Source organism: Anabrus simplex, chromosome 6, assembly GCF_040414725.1.
Source record: "Anabrus simplex isolate iqAnaSimp1 chromosome 6, ASM4041472v1, whole genome shotgun sequence".
NCBI lineage: Eukaryota > Metazoa > Arthropoda > Insecta > Orthoptera > Tettigoniidae > Anabrus > Anabrus simplex.
This window is the reverse complement of record NC_090270.1, coordinates 237,806,763-237,825,473: the sequence shown is the minus strand read 5'-3', so window position 1 is coordinate 237,825,473 and position 18,711 is coordinate 237,806,763. Positions and strand designations below refer to the sequence as shown.

Here is an 18,711-nt window from a genome sequence, read left to right as displayed (position 1 = left end):
GTAAACATTCTTAGTAATACAATGTGCCCTTTCCATTTTATGTATCCTTTATTCCTCAGCAGACTTTTCTAAATAATATTCTTGAATTATCTTGCCCAGATATTTGAATTTCTTTATTTTTTGATTCAACCAATATATGTTATTAAATTTTTTTTTAGCATTGTTAATGTTCATAATAAATTTGGTTCTCTCTACAGAGATTTTCAAACCTGTTTTGTTGATTATTTCTGAAAGAGATTGATTTTTATTGCTGCATTTGTTAGGTTTACCAAAAGTATAGCACAATTATCTCCAAATGCCAAACAAATTATTTTAACACCTTTACTTTTTCTCCCCAAAGCCATTGACAACATTTTGTTTTCATTTAATTTTTCTTTCCACATTCTTACAATTTTCTCCAGGATACGTTTGGAGAGTATTGGCAATAACCCACCTCCTTACCTTACACCTGTATTTATCTTGAAGGGCTTTGACATTTCTCCCATAAACTTCACCTTTGATATTGCATCCAGGCGGGTTTCACATATAAAATGTGCCAATTTCCATTTAATTCCAAATTCCTGAATAATTTTATCTAAGGTTTCCCTTTCAACAGAGTCAAAGGCTTTTATTAAAATCTATGAATGTTACAACTATGTTCTTGGAGTTAATTAGTCTGTGGCAGATTATATACTTCAAATTAAATATTTATTCTGAGCATGATCTGCCTTTTTGAAATCCACCATGATATTCACCCAATTGATTATCGAGTATTGTCCTACTCTGTTTAGCAGAATTTTGGAGAATATTTTGTAAGTAACTGGCAGGAGAGATACACCTCTGTAAGTCATCAACATCTTGTTAGGGTGTATCAAAGCCACTTCCCATTCCTTTGGGAACTTTTCCAAATATCTTCAAAGGCTGTGTAGGTCTTTAACTATTTTTGACCAAGACCATTTTAAAAGCTCAGCTATTATCAAGTCTTCTCCACTAGATTTATTATTTTTGGGAGTTTTAATTCTTTAAATTCTTCAACAAGACTGGTATATCTTCTTCTAGATTTTCATTAATTATTGGATATTCTAACTTGTGGTTTGGTTCTGGGCAGTTTAAAAGTTGATTAAAGTGTTTTGCAAGTATTTTACAATTCTCAGTATTGATGAATCCAATTCTACCACTTTTATCTCTCAGATACTAGGAGCTTGATTAGCCTTTCGGTTTCTAATAGAAATTCTTGAGTTATTTTTTCATAAATCTATTCTGTGTCTAAATAACCTGTGACTTTTCAAAAGAACTCTTAACTTCCCTCATTTTTCTTGAGGTATCTTTTCCCATTGCTTGTTCATGTTGCTAATCTTTCTTCACATATTTAATTCCACCAGGGTTTCATTTTAGCTTTGATTGAGCCAAATATTTTTTGTGTTGTCTTGTTGATTTCTTTAGATAAATCTTGCTGGTTAGTATGTAGAGTTACTTTGATTTCTTCCTGAAATTTTAATGTTGTTTCTTGTGCAACTTGTGTTACTTTGTCATTCTTCCATTGTTTCTGTATGGTTAGAATTTGAGTTTAATTTTAGGGGTTTGTTGTTGTTGTTGTTGTTGTTGTTGTTTTAACTAAATGGAACAATAATGAAATGTATAAATGGGTGGATATTTTAATTCTATACAAGAAATTGGGCCAATTGAGATTATTCATACTCAAGTCACTCGGCCTCAGGTTAGACACCTAAAAAATGTAGAAAGAAATATCATTGATAAATCTTGAAGCAGCTGGACAAGGCTGTGACAGAGGACAGTAAGAGTTGAATTAATGCACTCATCAAAGAGGGCCACGTTGTCACAACATGTGTACTGTGAAATGTAATAAGTAGTAGAGAACTGATTATACTGTCCATCACGACGTAGCTTAGTTACAGAATATTTTCCACCTCGTGAGTCCTGAAAATGCTGACAAATATGCAATGATGTTGCTGAGAAGCAGGAACAAAGTCATTAGGACTGACAAGAAACTGATGTAGAAGAGCTGGGATTGATGAGAAATTTGTAGAAGGCATTGTGTGAAGATGTGAAGATTGTCCTTGTTCTTTTGTGTTTTCATGTTTGTTCTTGACTCCTATTTCCAGTGCCCCCTTCTCCCACTCTGGCCTGTCATTGATTTTTATCTTGTTATATGTTCCTGTTCATTTTCCTACATACATTTTGATTTGTAACTTGTTTGTTCCTTTCCATTACATCTATTTACATTAGATTATACATTCTTATTTTACTGTCCCTCCTTCCTCCACCCCATCCCTAATGAGCATTTCATGTGCTCAATATGGCAATACATAATAACATTCCAAGGTATTAAAACCTGAAATAATTATTTTTATTGTATTCTTCCAGGTCTCTATACCCCCACAAGTGGTACAGCAGTCATTGGAGGATACGACATAATTACTGAAATTGATAATGTTCGAGACAGTCTGGGGCTCTGTCCACAGCACAACATCTTATTTGATGAACTCACAGTTAGAGAGCACCTCTATTTCTTCGGAAAGGTAATATATATCTATGAAAAGATACTGTAGACTGGCTCACACAAACACACACATACATACAAACATGCTGGGTTGAATGGCTCATATATACATATATGGAAAAGAAAGAATTCCACCTAATCAATACTTTTTTATTATTATACTTGTAATTCTTACAGTAGCGGTTTTGGCCTATTGGCCATCATCAGCTGACTGGTGTTGATACCTTGTGTTAATTGCATTACATTGTCTGAAGGGAGATGCCATCTTTAATTGGCATATCCAGATATGTCTAATGGGGCATATAAGTTGTTGTGATTTTATCATTTAAATTACAGTACGTAAGTGTAAGCAACCTATTTGCTATTATAAAAACTTAACCTAAAGTTAAGAACTAATCAGTTATACAAACACATAGAACACATTCAAATATGCTAAAAACATGTATGCAGCACTGATTGATATATATGTTTTGTCTTGCATATATCTCCTTCTTGTTTCTTGGTGGAGTCTTATAAGATCAGTTGATTCTAGTGTTCGTGACCAAATATGTAAATGAGTCTAAAACTTGATGAGTTTAAGCGTACACGTCTTGCGTATAATTCCTTCTTGTGATTTTCGTGCTATTAATCATAGATTTGCGTCGGTTGGTACTATACTTATAAACAATAATAGGTATTTTTATTGTATTCTGTTTGGTTGATTAGCAGCTAGATGTGTAATGATAAAACATTTGTTGTTAAGAAGGTCCAATGTAGTTTCATAGTAGATAAAATCTTGTTCGTTGAGTGAAAGCATATGATGAGGATGTAACCTTGTTTTTTAGTATGGTTAAAAATTGAGACTGGGGTGGTGGTTCCTTTCCTGTGTTTGTGTTCTGATACTATGGTTAACTGTAAAAGATAAATATATTGTGAGTGATGGATTATGTACTGAAGAAATGCCTGAAGACATGTGTAAATTAGAAAGTATACTTACAGCTGTTGTGGTTGAGTGGTGTTCTGTTTCAGAGCTCGCTGCGTACTGCTGCGAGTTCATCTTGGGCCTATGCCAGTCATAACGAGGGGTGTGAAAGGAGGCGCAGATGGTTGAGGCACTGGCCTTCTGACCCCAACTTGGCAGGTTCGATCCTGACTCAGTGCGGTGGTATTTGAAGGTGCTCAAATATGTCAACCTTGTGTCAGTTGATTTACTGGCACGTAAAAGAACTCCTGCCGGGCTGAGTGGCTCAGACAGTTAAGGCGCTGGCCTTCTAACCCCAACTTGGCAGGTTCGATCCTGGCTCAGTCCGGCGGTATTTGAAGGTGCTCAAATACGACAGCCCCGTGTCGGTAGATTTACTGGCACGTAAAAGAACTCCTGCAAAACTAAATTCCGGCACCTTGGCGTCTCCGAAGACCTTAAAAAGTAGTTAGTGGGACGTAAAGCAAATAACATTAAAAGAACTCCTGCAGGACTAAATTCCAGCACCTTGGTGTCTCTGAAAACCGTAAAAGTAGTTAGTGGGACGTAAAACAATTAACATTATTTATTACATACATACTGTCTCCATATCCAATGTAGAAAAGTGCCCTGGCTGGATTGGAAGTCATGAGAGATCCACAGGGGTGGAACATTTGTGAGCCCAATGGTTTAATTGGATATGAGAACAACAGAAGTTAAAACTATATTGAAACAAAAACAACGGTAACATAGTATGGCATTTCAAAGGATAGGACATTAGATAATTAAAACACTAATAAAATGAAACTCAACTTTATTAACAATGGCTCAAAAAGAAATTAAAGCCAGCAAAACTCAGCCATGAATACTCCACAAATCGTAACAAAACTTGTAAAATGTTCTGGTATGAAGTAACTTGCTTCCGCACACATTTTCAAATTAATTTAAATTCATTTAACATTACACAGGATACCGGTACTCATTTTTATTATAAGCTTAATTCAACATTTAGGTCCAATTCTTACTACTTGCTTGAAATGTTCCATAACTTTTAATACACCAAATTCAATTTAATCAATGCTTCGATTAACTGAGAAAACAGTAAAGATGACTAATTAATTTAAACTATATTGTAGGTTATGTAACAATAGTTTCTCCAATTAAATTCCTATTTAATCTAATGACTTCCACTAAATTACTTCAACTAATTGGCATATTTGAGCACCTTCAAATACCACCGCACTGAGTCAGGATCGAACCTGCCAAGTTGGGGTCAGAAGGCCAGTGCCTCAACCATCTGAGCCTCCTTTCACACCCGTTATTACGACTGGCATAGGCCCAAGATGAACTCGCAGCAGTACGCAGCGAGCTCTGAAACAGAACATCCAACCACAACAACTTAACTAATTTATCTAGTAATTCTCATGAGAATGCATTTATGATTTGAATTAAAAGACCTACCTATATGCTTCTTCCATTAAATTAATAAATAAATTCCCCTATCACAACATTCATTAATCAGTTTTGAAGTTAAAAGTTTTAAGTTAATTACATTTAACTTTGACAAAGTTAGTTTGACGATTTAAAGTATAACCATCTGACATCTGACTGTTTGAAATCTGACAATGTTAGATATTCTCATTGAAAAATTACTAAGTTACAATCTCATCTTTTTATTTAGAAAACATAAAAGTACTATCTAAAGAACTCTCCATTTCCAAAATGAACTTCCTAAGCGATGATGAGACAAAAATTTTCAAACAAAGATAGACATTACAGAAAATGACCACAATCCAGATCATCACTGTACAAAAGTATTGAACACATGTAGAAAATACTATTATTATTACTTTTATTCTTATTTTAATAGCTATTTATTCTATCACAATCACTAAAATCTAATTTATTATTTATTATTATTATTTTAATAACTATTTATTCTGTCATAAATAAATAATTTTCAATCATTAAAAGTGTATTGACAAGGTGGACCCAACATAAACTATTTTAAATCATTTTTTAATAGATTTAGACAAGTCAATACAGGATCAAAAGAAATAGGTACCTATTATGGTTAAGTTTATCAACAGTAAATTTCTAAATCGAAGACAATAGGTCCCAAAAAAATTGAATTAAATATTTTAATCACTCACAATCCATTAAGTTAACACGTTTAACGCCTGAGTCCATGATTTTTACTTAGTGATTTTTAACTATCAAAATGCTGATTGAAAATATAGTGAACTCCACTCATGTGTCATGGCTTTAATGCCGTGCACATCAGCAAACAAATACACTTCTACAAACAAAATAAGCACTAAGAAAATTTGAAATGGAAAGTAATATATAGATCACATATTTAGTGATTCTCCACATTGATATTGGATGCACAATAAGATCCCTTCCGTGATGAACTGAGTATCTGCACCAGTTGTTAAATTTCAACAATGACCTTTCTCTAGTAAATTATTTAACTTGCTCAGCTGGTTTCTGAGAGAATAACGAGACTCCAAACTGTACGGTAAAGGCACAACTTAACTGCACCTAAAATGATGTAAAATGGCTTCGAATGAGGGTTGGTTAACACATGCCATGTCAAGACATCTAGACTACAATATAGTACCTTCACATCTTCTTATTAAATCCACAAAAATGTTTAATAAACCACTGGCAATAGATCTGACCTATATTTAGAAAGAATACCATTTCCTTGTTATATTATTAATAACATGCTAACTTGCCTTTTCATATCAGCTGTGACAAACACTTTGGCGATCTTGATTCTCCCCTCAAACACTTGCTCACTGAATTCCAAAGCAACTCGCAGGACAGGTATGACACTCGCTATATACACATTCATAATTCGAACTCATAAGGATTCAATACATACATATATCAGTGGCATAGAGTAGTTTTCTGTTTAGGGGAAGTTGTCAAATAAAATGTGAGTGATTCACTTCAACCATTCCTAAATGAACACAGTTGTACTTTACATTATTAACTGAATTAGTTGAAAGCACTTCAACAGAATATTGCTCGCCTTACTTCTTGTAGACTAGATCAATTCTTCAGTTTTTGGTGGAAAAATGAAATCCCGCAGCTTCTCGAAGAGTGATTTCTCAATTTTCAACAGAGTAAGAGATGAAGGCCTGTCTTATCCCTTGGAGTTATGTAGGTAGTACTGTACTTCATTCTCTTCAGTGCTAAAATAAAGAGCATTCATCTACTGCACTGGTAGCTGGGATAGTCAACACTAACTCACACAATTTGTATGTTTCTGGGAAAACAGTTTTTAAGTCAAATGTCCTCATGTACTGATACACGAAATCTCACTTTCCATTTGCACGTCTGAATCACAATAAACAATAGTAAGTTCACTTTTTAAGGCTATGATGTCAAATTTCACCCTATATTTTTTCCTAAAGCAAGTCAATGACAACTCTAGAATAGTTTCCCTATATTTTTAAAAAATTTTGCTTTCTTGAATATTGATGAATCTGGTGGAGATTTTCATAGAAATTACATCATTAATCTCATTAAACAGTCCGGCTCCATGGCTACATGGTTAGCGTGCTGGCCTTTGGTCACAGGGGTCCCGGGTTCGATTCCCGGCAGGGTCGGGAATTTTAACCTTAATTGGTTAATTTCACTGGGGCTGGGTGTATGTGTCGTCTTCATCATCATTTCATCCTCATCACGACACGCAGGTCACCTACGAGTGTCAAATCAAAAGACTTGCATCTGGCGAGCCGAACATGTCGTCGGACACTCCCGGCACTAAAAGCCATATGCCATTTCATTTCATTTCTCATTAAACAATTGTTTATATGCAGTTTTCCTCTCTCCTCTAAGAATTGAATCTATTTGAGGTCGTGAAGGAGAAATTAAGGGCACCTAATCCATTTTAGACCAGAAATCATCCCTAATATGCTGTAAATGAGCTTTAAACTAGTCAACTTTCTTATTGCACAAACAAATGTCCATGTAGCTTTTGACTACAGTACTTTGAAAAGAGCATCGGTATTAATGAGGCTGAGGATTGCAAAATGAAATGCGATGCCTTTTAATATAAAGTGCAGATTTGTTGTATGCAAGAAGAGTACAAGATTAAGACAATGAGCACATCTTGTACAAGTCAAGTGACCAGCGACACTAGAGGGCAGCTCAATTTGAATCATACTTAACACCCCCCTCTCATAGTGATTCACTTCTTGAGACTGCGGTTGCTCATACACTTCCAGTGCTTGACTCTGGACAGTCCCATTGTGAGCATATCCACTGCAAGGTACTTCAGGTTGATTTCCTCTGCAGACAGAGTTTCGCTCACATAAATATGCTTTGTGTGGGAGTGAAACACAGGTTTCTCAGCCAATTCCTGTGCTCCTTAACTGTCAATGTGCATATTGACAGCTGACAGTAAGTAGACTTTTATTAATTTCCTTGGACAGCCGTCACAGGTGTATTGCCTCCTTGGAAGCATCGCTGAGAGCCATATACTCAGACTCTGTAGATGAAAACGTAACTGTGCACTGTTTCCTTGATCCCCAGGAAACAGGACCTCCGCTCATTGCGAAGGTGTGTTAGAGTGTTCCTTGTGGAAAGTTTACATACCAAAAATACGATCATGTTTTGGAATGGAATCATACAAATTATGCAAAGCCAGAACAGAGCATGTTAGTAACATGATCTGGTATACCAGAAAAAACACGGAGCCTCTCACATAAGCAGGTTGGCTATTTCAACAAACAAGCCAACCCTATAGTGATACAGCCCTGATTGGTATTGGTCTACCAAGCGACCTCTACTTAGTCTGAGGCCTGTAGATTGCAAGGTGGTGCATGGTCAGTGCAACAAATCATCTCGGACATTACTGTTGATTTCCTAGTCTGGAGTCACCATCTCACCATGAGGTATCTCCTCAATTGTAATCACATAGGGTGAGTGGACCTTGAACCAACTCTCAGGTCCAGGTAAAAATCTTTAACTTGGCCAAAATCAAACCCAGGGCCTCCAGGTGAGAGGCAGGCATGCTACCCCATACAGCAGGATCAACAGTGTCTATTTAAGGAACATATAATAATGTACACTGTATGTGATAAATTTCTCAATATCGTGTGTTGATTTTATTTTCTAATATTTTTTGTTTACTCCAGCTAAAAGGTTTGGAAGGAGATGAACTTGAAAAAGAAATCACAAAATATATTGGATTACTTCAACTTGAACCTAAAGAAAACGCACCATCTAAAACACTATCTGGAGGTATGAAAAGGAAACTTTCAGCTGGTGTAGCACTTTGTGGACGATCCAAGGTAAGTTAAAGAGCCCATTAAGATGTAACTAATCGTTCAGGAACTTACACATACCAATAAATTTTATCACTTCCTAAATAACTGATATGTACTGTAGTATTAATAATGTAATATGTATTGTTGATAATGTTTACAAAAGATGCATTCATTTTGGGTAGAAAAACTGCATATTTGCAATTATTACTTAATAGTGGATGTAAGTGCTGTTAACCCAGTGGAGGAAATGCCACTGAAATCTAACGTGCAATGTCTGAACTCCAGGTTAGGAACAGCCTAAGAGAAAAGTGGTGGCAAAAGGGGCTCTGGTTAAGACGCAGCAGGTCGTTATGCTACTTAGGTTCCAAAATGGGTAAAATATAAATATGTAAATAAATTCAGTGTTAATTTTAATCTTATACCAGTTGTATAGTATTATTAGAAGTAATTTCACATACCGTACTGTATATGAGTTGACTATGTTTGTAAGATATTTTAAGTAGAATTTTGTAAACAATATAAATTTATTAAGGATGATATGTGTGTTTAATAGAAAAAATTATTAGCGTAAATTGTATAATATTGTATTCTAGGAAAATTTTCTTCGTCTCCTGTTAATTTAAAATTTAGTGCTTGACAATAATGTATTTCAGTGTACCATTTGCCACCGAGGTAGACACCTCATTTGCAAATAAAGAGATTTTGATTTTGATTTGAAATTGGCAGTAGATATAAAATGCCCTCAACAACAGGCAAAACGACACATCAGTTGAGCTAATTTATCGTCAAATCAATGGCTATGTCATATCAGAATTTTTATCATGCAAGGGCATTCCCCTGAAGTGACGCACACCGCTTTCACTTGAGTGACGTGAGAAATGTGCAAAGGCTACCTGTTTAAGGATGGGGCAGGTCAAAGAAGCTACAATAGTCCAACTGCGGTTTGATACTTAACATTGGAATATTGACTGGCCACCATCGAGAGTTAGCCAAAAACTTGAAGAACAAATGGACTGATATCGCGTGTATCCAAGATACAAAATGGAAAGGCTCCAAAGCTAAGGAAATAGGGGATGGCTACTAGGTCATCTATCATGGGACTTGTCACAATGAGAAATGGTATGGCAGTTGGAATCACTGACTATCTAACAGCATTATAAATGTCACCAGGGTGTTGGACCAGCTGATGTCTGTCAATATTGAAACAGAATCAATTAATGCCCACATTCTGTCTTGTGTTAAGCAGGGTGTGTAGACAATGAAAAGGAGGAATTCTCAAAGAGTCTTGATGATCATATAGGAGGAATTCTGGAAGATTGTTGATGATCATATGCGGATACTATCTTCATTCTATCTTCATTAGAGGAGATTTTAATAGCAACGGTGGAGCTCAGAAAGACAGATATGTATAATGTCAAAGAGGTCATGGGCTTGGTGTGGTTACAGAGTTGCACAACCTGGCTGTGGCCAATATGTTCTCCAAAAATATAGTCCAACCCACTCAGCCACCTACACCAGTGGTGTCCACACAACTCAGATTGACTACTGGTTAATCAGGTGTTGAGAACTGAAGATAGTAAGTTGCCCCCCAACATTGCTTGCTTGTATTAGATCTACAAGTGGGTAGGAAGGAACACACAATGTCTTCCAGAACTGGACCTGAGCAAATTCAATGGTGGAAAATAAATGTGCATAAAAATGAACTGAAAGCTGTATTAGCCAATTTCACAGTAAGGCCAAATCAAATTATGGAAGATCAATAGAAAGATTCTGTCAACCACATACACCAGGAAACCTCCTAAATTTTGGGGAAAACAAATCCAGGGAGGAAATTCCCTGATAAGCAAACATGGTGGTGGGATGAAGAAGTGCAGCATTCAATCAAGGAGAAAAAGCTAGCCTTCAAGTCGTTTTGAAGCAGACCTTCGATATCACTAAGTGAAATAGTCTGCTAAGAGAATGGGAGCTGCCGCAAAAGACTGCCACTTCAGAGTCTTGTACAGTCAGCTGGATAAGCCAGGAGGAGAAACCAATACCTACCACCTCGCCAAATCCCATAATCGTTCAACTCTTGATATAGGGTACGTCATGTAGATCAAGGGACATGACAAAACCATTCTGCGAGAGCCACTAACCAGATGGTCAGACTACTATGCTGACACCTGCAATGTGGAATTTCCCCATTCACCAATACCAAGCCCTATGCGCATTCTCGGATGTGCACCATTAATTACACCAGAGGAGGTAATGGAAGCTATCAAGAAAATGAAGAATGGGAAAGCCACCAGCCCTGATGATATACCAGCTGAAATTTGGAAGATTCTTGATGAATCTGGAGTAGTCATATAGACAATAACAAATTTCATAGTCACGTTAATGATAAACATGCTAGACTCACCAAAACATTTCATAAATGAAAACTTATAGTACCATATACATGCAAATAATCCTCATACCCTAATTTTACAAAGGGAAATTGTAAAGTTTCAACTTATGTTTAATTTACAAGAAATGAATCCAATATAGATTTTCCCAGCACAAGTTTCTTATGTTGCAATAAAAATTCAACACCTATTCTTTGTAATCACATGTAAGCATTCGAGCAATGTTAAAATTTACTTCTTTTCCTGGAAGTCTAAACCAATTCAATAAAAAATCTTTTTAGCTAGCCCTGAGTAGCTTTGAAGCCCATGATACCTAGTTCCCTAAACCAAACTGCATGGCGCAACACCCCCGAAGGGCCGTGGCCTACCAAGTGACCGCTGCTCAGCCCAAAGGCCTGCAGATTATGAGGTGTTGCATGGTCGGCACGGCGGATCCTCTCGGCTGTTATTCTTGGCTTTCTAGACCGGAGCGGCTATCTCATCATCAAATAGCTCCTCAATTGTAATCACATAGGGTGAGTGGACCTTGAACCAGCCCTCAGATGAAGGTAAAAATCCCTGACCTGGCTGGGAATTGAACCCGGGGCCTCCGGGTAAGAGGCAGGCACACTACCCCTATACCACCGGGCCGGCACCTAGTTCCCTGGTTAGAGCTAAAGCTTTTGGCTGGCACGTTTCACTTACAATTATGTATCCGTATTGGCAGTCATGGTAGTGTTGGTGGTGATGGTGGTGGTAGGGGTGGTGCTTATTGATTTAAGAGGCAGTACAACTGGGCTGCCACCTTCTCTTAACACTAATCAGAGGGAAAATAGAAAAGATCTGACCCTTCAAAATATGAAGGCATCAGTCAAAAGACCAAATACCATCAGAATCGGAAGAGAACAAGAGCTGACCGAGGAAGGTTGAATGTATGTTGAGTACTCAGCTCGAAGGCTGGTTTGACCCTCAAAAGCTCCACCATCAGCTGCCATAAACAGCCCTAGGCATCCCTGAAGAGGCATACTAGGGAAATGAGGAGTGAGGTAGATCCCCATTGCTTTCCTCACTGAACCAGAAGTTGACATTACATATCAGTCTGCCAAGTCCATTGAAATGCATGCAACAACCAACCCTATGAACAACATTTTTACACCATTTATAACAGAGACTGGCTGCATTAGGATTGGCATTACTAGCATCGCTCATACCCCAGTCACTTACATATTGTCAAAACCAAGGATGAGACTAAGAAAGGTCAATAAAAGTAACAAATTTAATCTTTTCTTTTTTTTTTGCTAGGGGCTTTACGTCGCACCGACACAGATAGGTCTTATGGCGACGATGGGATAGCAAAGACCTAGGAGTTGGAAGGAAGCGGCTGTGGCCTTAATTAAGGTACAGCCCCAGCATTTGCCTGGTGTGAAAATGGGAAACCATGGAAAACCATTTTCAGGGCTGCCGATAGTGGGATTCGAACCTACTATCTCCCGGATGCAAGCTCACAGCCGCGCGCCTCTACGCGCATGGCCAACTCGCCCGGTCAAATTTAATCTAGCCCACACCAGAAGACATATTGCATTGTTAACACTAGGTCTCACCAACAAAGGCATGAAGGTTGGATAGGAAAGACAAAAGTGAAGAACCTGGCACAAGTAAGTAGAAATAATATAAGGCTCAGCTAGGGAGCACACGGTCACCAATCCATGCTCCCAAGCTAAGAGCCCCTGGGAGTACCCGTATTGCCTAATTTCACTCATATAATTGTGCTGCCTATCCCCTATGTCTAGGTGCTTTGCTTTTTGGCCATAAAATGCTTGTCAATGCTATTTGTTCCTTAGAGGTTTGCTTTCTCTGCAAGTTACAAATACAACTTTCACTGATATCATACTTTCTTCTTTCTCCATGAATTCCAGTATTCTCTGCATCTTCAATAATGTGAAGCTTCTTTTTTAGCAGGGAATGAGTGATGTGAGAACTTGTTGCACTTGCTGCCATATTTAACTTGTGATTCACATCTCTCTTCTAATTAGGTAACTGATGTCATGTGCAATGATGAAGTATAACAGGTTTCAATTATTATGAGGGCAGTAACTACTTTATCCTGAATAATGTGCATATGCCTGTATTTCTTGGTGCCAACCTTCAAAACCATTGTGTGTGGCATGTCACACTTTATAGTAAAGTCAGATCATTGTGAATAATCAGACTATTTCACCTGCCATTTGATCTGGGTGTTACCAAACTCTCATAATAATTATTATATACCGGTACATTACCTAATAGAAAGTGAAACCAACACAATGCTCCTTACCAGATAAAGATGTCCATTAATTTAATATTTGAGTTACATACATGTAGTAATTTGTTTAGGTGGTAATGTTTGACGAGCCCACATCAGGTATGGACCCAGCAGCTAGGAGGGCAATGTGGGACTTGCTTCAAGCCGAGAAAACTGGCCGGACTATTCTGCTCACCACTCATTTTATGGACGAGGCTGACTTGCTCGGAGATAGGATTGCTATCATGGCTGGGGGGGAGCTGCAGTGTTGTGGATCATCCTTCTTCCTTAAAAAGAAATATGGTAACTATGTTTCTCCAGTAATTACAAAATTAATATATATTTTAATTGCAACTTTGCTCCAAATGAGAGAAGAATATTCTACATAATATAAACTATTTTTCTATTTCTAGATAGTTAACTTTTCAAACACGCACATCAATCATCGTATTGTAGAATGATGCCACTTCAAATGAAAATGATATTACAAAAATAATTAAACTGTGAACCATCTCTTCTTCTGAACTTTATTTTTGGCTATGGTTCCACAAAAACCAGGTGTCATATCACTTTTGACCAATGGTGTTATACTCAATTGTCCTGAACATATTAAGGTGAATTGTATCTAGACAATAAAACCCGTTTTCCTTGTGGTCACAGATCTGTGTTCATGGGTACAGTACTGGCTGAGTTTCTTAATGCTTCATTCATTTGGAATGATGCTGAATTTTATCAGATGCAAAGCTTCACTTCCACAAGCCAAAATACAAAAAACGTAGGTACTTGATAAAAGTTGAAATTAGGTTAATATAATTAGGTACAGTGTTCATTGGCATATTTGAGGCTGGAATCCCTCTAAAAGTCAAAATGTTCTTTCTGAAATACATACCTACTACAATCTGTTAATATTATGCTTAAATTTATAACAGCTCAATGCCAGTTTCCTTTTTATAAGGATTGAACATTTCTAAAGCTTCTCCAGAATAGTCTCAGTCCCTATCCATTATATCATTGATGTATATATTTATCAGGAATCTGAACTACAAATAGTTCATTTATAAATTTTTCAGGTGCTGGTTACCATCTTGTTATTGTAAAAGGGTCAACTTGTGATGTGGATGCTGTGACAGGCTTATTGCAGAGGCATATTCCAAGCATTACCGTGTCACAAAACATAGGGTCAGAACTTTCATACCTTCTCAGTGAAGATCAATCCGCTCTCTTTGAAAAGATGTTCCACGATCTTGAGGAAAATAAGAGGAATATAGGAATTCTCAGCTATGGTGTATCCCTTACAACGATGGAAGAAGTATTTATGAAGTAAGTATCAATCAATCAATCAATCAATCAATCAATCAATCAATCAATCAATCAATCAATCAATCAATCAATCAATCAATCAATCAATCAATCAATCAATCAATCACCACTGATCTGCATTTAGAGCAGTCGCCCAGGTGGCAGATTCCCTATCTGTTGTTTACCTAGTCTTTCCTTAAATAATTGCAAAGAATTTGGAAATTTATTGAACATCTCCCTTGGTAAATTATTCCAATCCCTAACTCCTCTTCCTATAAATGAATATTTGCCCCAAGTTTTCCTCTTGAATTCCAACTTATCTTCATACTTTCCTACTTTTAAAAACACCACTCAAACTTATTCGTTTACTAATAATGCCATTCCATGCTATCTCTCCACTGACAGCTCAGAACATACCATTCAAAGTCAATGAAATATTAATGTTTATTAAATTCCACCTATTCAGTACATGAAGAGTAATTTTAATTATGAATTAAAACTTATGAAGTAAACCATAGAGACATGTTTCGCCCTTTTTTTAACGTGTAACATACCACTCATTCGAGCAGATCATCTCCCTTCTCCCATAAGATAGGTAATTTAAAGGCTCCACCTTTTCAATACAAATAAATGTTATAATGTTTATTTTCAACATATTTTTACTTGGAACTAGTTTCAACGCTATTTAGCAACATCTTCAGCCAAAATGTGAGAAATAGGCATAGGCGTATACATGCAGACATGTACATGACACAAAATGTTACAACATTATCATTAAATAAGAGTAAAAGAGACATAAAATAGTGAATTACAAGGTCAGAAATTGTCAGTCATCAAAATGGTCCATGAAGGGTGAATCAAAACTGTATGAACATGAGTTAGGACTCAAAACACAATCCCCCAAAAAACATACAACACAACAAAACTACGCGGAAGTTCGAGATGAAATTGGCAGTTGAAGATTCAAATATTTTCAGACACTCTTCCATTAAATGTCGCCTGCCTGCCACGAGTGTAGTATAAACATAAGTTAGGATTCAACAAACATAATCGTCTCAAAAATGCACATAACATTTTAAAAATTTAGGATTGAGATGAACTTGGCAGTTAAGGATTCAAATTTGTAGTCACTTTTTCACTAAGTGTCAATTCAAAACACGCTGTGAAGGGTGAAATAAAATTGCACAAACACGAGTTAGGACTCAATAAACGCAACCGGGCGAGTTGGCCGTGTGCGTAGAGGCGCGCGGCTGTGAGCTTGCATCCGGGAGATAGTAGGTTCGAATCCCACTATCGGCAGCCCTGAAAATGGTTTTCCGTGGTTTCCATTTTCACACCAGGCAAATGCTGGGGCTGTACCTTAATTAAGGCCACGTCCGCTTCCTTCCAACTCCTAGGCCTATCCTATCCCATCGTCGCCATAAGACCTATCTGTGTCGGCGCGACATAAAGCCCCTAGCAAAAAAATAGCAATAAACGCAATCTTTTGAAATACATGTAACACATTTGAACTTTGTGTAAACTTGAGATGAACTTGTGTTCACTTATTCATTAAATGTCACTGGTGCGAGTGCAGTGCAAACACGAGTTAGGACTCAACAGAAACAATCTTCTCAAAATTGCACATGACATTTAAACGTTAGATTCGAGATGAACTTGGCAGTTAAAGATTCAAATTTGTAGATACTGTTCATTAAATGTCACTTCAAAACAGTCTATGAAGGGTGAAATAAAATTATAACAAACACGAGTTAGGACTCAATAAACACACATTCTAAATACATATAACACATTCAAATTTTGTGTAAGTTCGAGATGAACTTGGCAGTTAAAGATTCAAATTTGTAGTCACTTTTTCGTTAAATGTCACATAGGATGATCGTAGTATAAACATGAGTTCGGTTTCAACATACACAAACTTTTAAAAATGCATATAACATTTCAAAACCCAAGTACAAGATGAACTTGGCAGTTAAAGATTCACATTTGTAGTAATTTTTCATTAAATGTCACTTATTCTTAGATTTAAATCCTTTCTCCCATATCTTCCCAGTAGACTTGTATAATTATTTTATTGGATTATACCATTCAAATTTGTGCTCAGTGTTAAATGATTTAAGAAATATAATTTCAGACTGACTATTGAGCAGTTTCTTCCATCCATGATTTCTCAGTTATTCAATTCATCAGTCAGGACAAATTAATTTTTTAACATGAATTTTCATCAGAATAGCTTTTTTTAATAGAGTGTAACCCTTCCTCTATTAGAGTACACTTTATGTATTTCAGTTTCATGTTCACTCTAAAATTTTGTTCCCATGGTCTTCAGTGGACAGTCCTTGGAGTCCATCTGTTGGAATCTTCTCTGGCTATATGTTCAACACATTGCCACTTCAGACTTATAAGAATCTAAGACTGATACCTAGCATCTGTTTCTCCATAGCACACTGTGAGCATTGTAATTTACCATCATTTGCCTTTGTCAGAGTCATAGCGTACAGACCATGAGCTGTTACCATTATTGGTCTTCAGACATTCTGGTTGGTTAGGATAAATCTCAGTTTTCTGAAGACTGCTCAACTCAGTACTAGAAATTCCGGAAAAGGAATTGACTGTGACTTTTGGTGGGTTACTTGCAGTCTGAAATGACCAAATTTTCCCAGGAGTGCTATTCACAGTCATAATGGACTGAGGCCATATGGACTAGTATTTTCCCCTTACAATAAAGCTGAAGCTTTTGCAGAGACTATTGGAAGTTAATATGTAACTCACAAAATTTATGACAGTAATGATGACAAGCACGAACTATGGCCCCATGAGATACACAGGAGGAAAGTCTCATCTTTTAAACAACAATGGACACCAGAATATAACATTCCTGATGTTATTCCTTCACAAGTCTACAGGTTCATCAAAGGACTAAATGAGAAGAAGTCTTCTGACTATGATAAGATGGGTTTAAAGCAATTGTTGAGGAATGTGAAAATAGGTTTGTACCTTTAAGGTGGTAAGGAATGGTAAAGATCCACTATATTAAAACAGAGAAATAAAGAGACTAAGGGGGTGCAGGTTGGAACGAAATAGAGTTAGTTAGAAATGGTTATGAAAGTAAGGAGAAATTGAAGGAACTTGCTAGGAAATTGAATCTAGCAAAGAAGTCAGCTAAGGATAACATGATGGCAAGCATAATTGGTGGTCATACAAATTTTAGTGAAAAATGGAAGGGTATGTATAGGTACTTTAAGGCAGAAACAGGTTCAAAGAAGGACATTCCAGGAATCATTAATGAACAAGGGGAGTGTGTATGTCAGGATCTTCAAAATGCGGAAGTATTCAGTCAGCAGTATGTAAAGATTGTTGGTTACAATGATAATGTCGAGAAAGGGGAGGTGAGTAATACTAATGTAGTATTAAAATTTACCTATGATAACAATGACATTTACAGTAAAATACAAAAATTGAAAACTAGAAAAGCAGCTGGAATTGATAAGATTTCTGGTGATATACTAAAGGCATATAGTACCATATCTGAAATACTTATTTGATTATTGTTTGGTTGAAGGAGCTACACTACAAGAATGGAGAGTTGCTATAGTAGCCCCTGTGTATAAAGGAAAGGGTGATAGACATAAAGCTGAAAATTACAGGCCAGTCAGTGTGACATACATTGCATGTAAGCTTTGGGAAAGCATTCTTTCTGATTATATTAGACATGTTTGTAAAATTAATAACTGGTTTGACAGAAGGCAGTTTGGGTTTAGGAAAGGTTATTCCACCAAAGCTCAGCTTGTAGGATTTCAGCAAGATATAGCAGATATCCTGGATTCAGGAAGCCAAATGGACTGCATTGTGAATGACATATCTAAGGCATTTGATAGGGTAGACCATGGTAGACTACTGGCAAAAATGAGTGCTATTGGACTAGAAAAAATGAGTGGCTGAATGGGTGGCTACATTTCTAGAACTCAGAGAATTAGAGTTTGCAAAGCTTTATCTGACCCTGTAATAATTAAGAGGGGAATTCCTCAAGGCAGCATTATTGG

The 18,711-nt window shown here is 36.8% G+C and overlaps 1 protein-coding gene across 2 annotated transcripts in view; it reads left to right on the top strand.

The window, feature by feature from the left end:
* The window catches only part of Abca3 (ATP binding cassette subfamily A member 3), a 271,865-nt gene that overhangs the window by 130,591 nt on the left and 122,563 nt on the right, over positions 1 to 18,711 (top strand). For both annotated transcript variants that reach the window (XM_067150289.2, XM_067150288.2), the window contains exons 12-15: positions 2,365 to 2,519; positions 8,594 to 8,749; positions 13,462 to 13,672; positions 14,440 to 14,689. In XM_067150289.2, coding sequence (XP_067006390.2) covers positions 2,365 to 2,519; positions 8,594 to 8,749; positions 13,462 to 13,672; positions 14,440 to 14,689 — 772 coding nt within the window. The remainder of the gene's footprint in view (positions 1 to 2,364; positions 2,520 to 8,593; positions 8,750 to 13,461; positions 13,673 to 14,439; positions 14,690 to 18,711) is intronic.